The following is a 5,794-nucleotide window of genomic DNA, read 5'->3' as shown; positions in this document are numbered from 1 at the left end:
CCCCCCCTGTCCCTAGATCATACTTGGGTATTCCTTCTAACTCCTGGGTGGACGACTTCATTGATTGGCTGAACCCAGGATCCAAATGTTGTCGTCTGTACGCCTTCGGCCCAAATGCTGGAAAGTTCTGTCCTGCAAGCGAATGTAAGAATAACCACAGTAACAAACTCTCTTTACATTTAATTTGCTTTTATGATGAAAGCTATTCCCCTTCTTTTATTCATACCTAATCTGCTTTTATGTGTCAACAGCTGGTTTTCTCTGTCCCAAGAAGTGCATGTCAATTCCTCCAGATGGCGTCCTCAGGCCCACTAAGGAAGAATTCAACCGCTTCCTGCCTGACTTCCTGGGTAACAGACCTGACCTGCAGTGCCCCAAAGGGTGTGTTAGCGGCACATGTACACACTTTAAAACATCACAACATGAAAACAATATCATGACTGCTTATTATCTCTTTCAACAGAGGTCTTGGTGCCTATGACAAAGCGGTGGTGATGGATGAAAAAGGAGAAATTATAGGTTAGTCATTTAAAATCTTCTATTAAAGATATATTATGTAGTTTGTTTGTATGGAAGATATTGAAAAAATCAACAACTATTCATATGAAATAGAAGAAGCGCCTAAATTCAATTAATGAATGTTTTCTTCCCTGTGCTCCCAGCCTCTCGGTTCATGGCGTACCACACACCGTTAACCAACTCGCAGGAATTCACTGCTGCACTCAAGATGGCCAGAGCGCTAGCCCACAACATCACAATGACCATGAGGAAAATCGAAGGCACCTCACCCGACTTTGAAGTATTTCCTTACACGTATGTACATTCATTTAACTGTATCTTACCTTGATAATCTTACAAAAACGATTCTTTCTTATTTCGTGTCTCTACTGTGATTTGGGAACATGCTTCAATATTCAAAGAGCTCTTTAGTTTCTCATACTGCCTGTGCTGCAGCACCTCTTTTCACCCTCTGTCTGAAACCAGAGCCCAGTCTGATCTGATTGGTTGTCTGGCCGGCTCTGTTGTATGGCTTAGAGATGTCCCGCCCCTTAAAAGTCCAATGAAGTGTGTGGGAGAGAAACTCTCCCTAGCTTGAACTTTAGGATTTAAGCCTTTGCAGACCATTTACATGCACACAAACCTTTATAACACACTATAGGAAAGAGAAAACCCCTGTAATAGGCCCCCTTTAAACCTTTGCTGTCTGTCATTTCTGACCATTGTTTGTCTTCTCTCCTTCCTCCAGGGTGACCAATGTATTTTATGAGCAGTACCTGACCATTGTTCCAGAGGGACTGTTCAACATCTCCCTGTGTCTGCTGCCCACCTTCGTGGTGTGCTGTCTGCTGCTCGGTCTGGACCTGCGCTCCGGCCTGCTCAACCTCATCACCATCATCATGATCACCGTGGACACTGTTGGGGTCATGACTCTGTGGAACATCGATTACAACGCCGTCGCCCTTATCAACCTGGTCACGGTAAGACAATTAAAGAGGCACTGCGCTGATCTTACATATGAAGATAGTTTTACTGGTAATAAGGAGTACTTCTCATCCTGTGAAGACAGTTGTATGAGGTTTTCTGTTTCACTAAAGGGATTTATTTGACACAATATGCTAGGTTAACTGGTTTAGCTGTGAGAACACAGTTGCGAATATCAATATTATTAATTATAAAGGAAGAAAAAACAATATTGTTAAAGTAACCCATAGTTTTAAAAATTCTCCGCCAATTCGGGTAGTTGAATTTTTTTTGGAAAAACATGCAAAAGGTGTTCCTAGTTCCAGATTAAGGTACTAGAAATCCAGATATTTTAGCCTCTGCTGCTCTAATTTCAATAATCTTTTTAGATCTTCAGTCATTTTTTAGGTCCCCTTCATTATGCAGGTGCAAAACTAAATTGCTATAATCTTACTTTAGTATTTTTTATATGTCTTGTAGACAATCTGTGATGTTATATGTCATTGTTAGAAGAGCAAGATGTTTCAAATACATTTATATTCTAATTTCTTACTCTACTTGCCTACTCTCTCTGTGTTGTTTGCAGGCGGTGGGCATCTCGGTGGAGTTTGTGTCTCATATGACGAGATCCTTTGCACTCAGCACTAAACCAACACGTGTAGAAAGAGCCAAGGAGGCTACGGCCAACATGGGCAGCGCGGTGAGTTAACCATAAGACAAACCAGTGCACACATTTTTAAATACAAACATTAGATTTTTATAAATATATGTATTTTTGACCCTGTAGGTGTTTGCTGGTGTTGCTATGACCAACCTGCCAGGCATCCTCGTGCTGGCGTTTGCCAAAGCGCAGCTCATCCAGATCTTCTTCTTCCGATTAAACTTAGTCATCACACTTTTGGGGATGGCTCACGGACTCATATTCCTCCCTGTGCTGCTCAGCTACTTTGGTAAGTACTTTATAGGTGCGTGTTTATATATGTAACAAAGAGGTTTGAAAAGCTACATTGCAGTCTATCTCAGTTTCACTAAATCAATTCTTGAGTGAGAAGTTTTAATCTTTGCAATTAGCATTTATTATAGAAATTGCTCTTGTTCTGGTACGTGTTCAAAACAGTACAATCGTCGACAATTTGCAATATCAATACTTGCATGCGGCTAATTTATCATAGATTAGGAGTTGATTATCCGATTTTTTTAAATTTCTAAACATTCTTAAATCGTTTGATCAATCACTTGAAAAATACATGTTCAATTAAATGATCAAAATCTCTAAGGAGGTACAAATAAATATTTTATTAATTTAGCTACTGAAGACCCTAATCTCAAAAGCTCACTGTGATATGAAATAGTATATGGGTCATTCTACAGAAAAGGTGGAATCTGGGTGATACAAATCTGCTGAAATATATTCCTTCTAAAAACATCTAAAACCTGTTAAATAGCAATAACTAACTCTTAACTTGATGAATCCACAACAAGTAGAGCTTAAAGTATTTTTATTTTTTTAATTATTTTTATACTTTATACAATGCTTATTTGTATAGGAATTTCACTGGTGTTACGTGTTACCAGGAAGAAGAGTAACACCAGTGACGGTAACACCAGTGACAATTTGGAGAAAACACTACCATTTTAACAAAATGGCTGCAATGTGTCAAGACCAAATATGGCTTCAGTCAATATCAAAATCGTTTAACTCTTCAATACAATACATTTTCCCATTCAAATGTTCACCCCTAGGGCTATGAAATGAGTAACACTAATGACAGACTTGGATGACGCACGTAAAATTTGAAGATAAAATGACACCTTTAACAAACAAAGTAAGAAGTATCTGACTTTCCTTATGTCTTTGTCCACTGCACTGCCTCAAATGATCTCTTGTTACAGGAGGCACTTCAGAGACAGTACATTATTTCAAAATAAAAGCGTTTTGTGTAGCAGTAACACCAATGACGTAACGTAATGACTGACATTTATTTGATATTATTAATAATAATTTGCTTTTTTTTTTTACCATTTCAGTGTTATATTTAATGCTTGTAATGTTATGTAAATATAAATTAGATTTATTTATTGAAAAAATATTTTAAATTAAAACTATAGGCTCCACTTCCATGTATGATCAAAGTGACAAGGCAGTTCCTTGAACTTGGCATTTTAAATAAATTGCAATTTACGTATAAAACCATCTTTTATTAATTTTTTATTTAGTACCATTGCAAAGACAATCTCTATTTATTCAAAATATATAATGAATGTGAGTATTAGGTCAACGTCATGTATTTTGGTGTCTGCAAAAGTAAGTGACAGCACTTCCACCTTTTCTGTAAAAAGACCCATATAACTAAAATAAAAAATGAGAAAAATGAAAAAACTCTGGTTGATTAGCATGGTGAAAAAATATCCAAACATTTTGACGAGTACCGTTAAATCAAAGTGAAAGCAACTTTTCCTTTTGGTGGCTTTTGGCAAATAAACAAAAACAAGGTTTTGAAGCATGAAAAAAAATGGATGCAATAAAAGTTGTGACAATTGTATTTAAAAAACAAACAAACATTGAAAATGATTAAAAAAATTATGCAAAGAGATTTTGAGAACATCTGAATATATTTGACTCACACCTCGTTCTTTTCCTTGCTCAGGTCCTGGTGTGAACAAAGCCGTGCTGCTGCAGCACCAGCAGCTCAAAGCGAAGGCCGCCAGGGAGCTGGAGATGAGGAACAATATGAGACATATCTATGATAACCTGAGCTTTGAAGACAGCGAGATAAGACAGTACCCGGACTTAAACCTTACAAAGGACGCCAGCAGTCCTTCACAAATTGAAGAGAATCAAAAGCAGGAGAAAGAGGAGAAGATCGATAGCTTCTGAGCGCCAAAAAAACAGTTTTAAAGCTCTGATGAGTAAATACTTGTGTAGCAAACTGAACAAGGATGGACACAGAAACAGGAAAGAGATAACAAACAAGGAGTCAACTATTTGGCTCCCTATGGAAATCATTCACTTTACTATGTACCTCAATCAGAAATGGACTGGTGGGACTGAAGACACAGTTGTGCAATATATCCAAGCAATGCGACAAAGAGAGTCAACCTTCCTGCCTCCACACTACACGTCTGGAGCCGGGCTAGATTTGTTTTTTTTTATTGTGGAATTTCTTGACAGGACAGGAAGTCGACAAATGTTCTTGAATTAGTCATTTTGTAGTTTTTGTATTAAATGTAATTATTCTGTATGTGTGAACACTTTACATTAGCACTGTTTAGAGGGATTTAAAGGAACACACACTCCATCTTTTCATGTTATAGTTTCTTCAATAGCATAGCATGGAAAATTGCTGTAAAATAAAAAAAATATTTAATGTGTTTAAACATTTAGAATCATCTTTTTGTATAATAATTGTATTTATGGTACATAGAAGAAAAGCCTCGAAACACTAGTTTCTTTAACATCCATACAATTGTATGTGACTGACAGCTATTGTATATTAAATATATAAATAAATATGGTAAACTGATAATGCCCTTCCTGTACTTTCATGCAAAGGTTTCTACTGAAAAGTTATTAAACAGAGTTTTGTTTGTTCTATCTTTTCTTTGTCCTTCCATATTTGTGTCTGGTCATGATAAACTGCACCTCTTCTTTAGAGGCTGCCTTCAAATGCTTTTGGGGTTTCCCCTTACCTGTAGTGTGTATAGGTTTGTGTGCATGTAAAGGGTCTGCAGACGCTAACATCCCTGTGTTCCCTCCAGAAGGAGTTTCTCTCCCACACTCATACAGACATCACTATGAAACAATCGCACTTCTATTCGCTAGCGCTCCAACTCACCGACGAGATAGGGTAAGGGGCGGGACATCTTTAAGTGGTTGACCAATCACAACAGAGCTGGTCAGCTAACCAATCAGAGCACACTGGACTCTGGTTTCAAACAGAGTGGGGGAAGAGGTGCTGCAGCACAGGCATGAGGAACATAAAAAGCTTTTTGAACTTTAAAGCATGTATCAATGACACAGTAAAGGCACAGAATACAAATATGAACCTGAAAATGAGCATAAAAGAGCTCCTTTAATTAAGAAGATGAATAGATAAAGTAAAAGTAAAAAAATGTTTACCATCACTTACTGGCTTCAGACCCAATCATTGGTTGTTCCTAGAGTCAGTCCTACAATGGGAGCCAGAGCCTTTTCTTATCAAGCTCCACTTTTGTGGAATCAGCTTCCAGTTGATGTTCGGGCGGCAGACACCCTATCCGTTTTTAAGAGTGCGCTGAAGACCTTCCTTTTTGATAAAGCTTATAGTTAGGGCTGATAAGATTCAGCCCCTAG

At 37.7% G+C, this 5,794-nt stretch overlaps 1 protein-coding gene across 1 annotated transcript in view; it reads left to right on the top strand.

Moving 5' to 3' along the window:
- Window positions 1-4,675, top strand: part of npc1l1 (NPC1-like 1) — a 15,058-nt gene extending 10,383 nt beyond the window's left edge. Inside the window, exons 14-21 of the mRNA XM_010774697.1 lie at window positions 17-144; window positions 252-381; window positions 464-519; window positions 663-813; window positions 1,247-1,478; window positions 2,048-2,161; window positions 2,249-2,411; window positions 4,110-4,675. Of these exons, the coding sequence (XP_010772999.1) occupies window positions 17-144; window positions 252-381; window positions 464-519; window positions 663-813; window positions 1,247-1,478; window positions 2,048-2,161; window positions 2,249-2,411; window positions 4,110-4,339 (1,204 nt within the window). The 3' untranslated portion in view covers window positions 4,340-4,675. The remainder of the gene's footprint in view (window positions 1-16; window positions 145-251; window positions 382-463; window positions 520-662; window positions 814-1,246; window positions 1,479-2,047; window positions 2,162-2,248; window positions 2,412-4,109) is intronic.
- Window positions 4,676-5,794: the final 1,119 nt, after the last annotated feature.

Source organism: Notothenia coriiceps, unplaced genomic scaffold, assembly GCF_000735185.1.
Source record: "Notothenia coriiceps isolate Sejong01 unplaced genomic scaffold, NC01 NC01_scaffold00014422, whole genome shotgun sequence".
Lineage (NCBI taxonomy): Eukaryota > Metazoa > Chordata > Actinopteri > Perciformes > Nototheniidae > Notothenia > Notothenia coriiceps.
The sequence above is the reverse complement of the archived record's forward strand: the minus strand, read 5'-3'. Positions and strand labels throughout refer to the sequence as shown.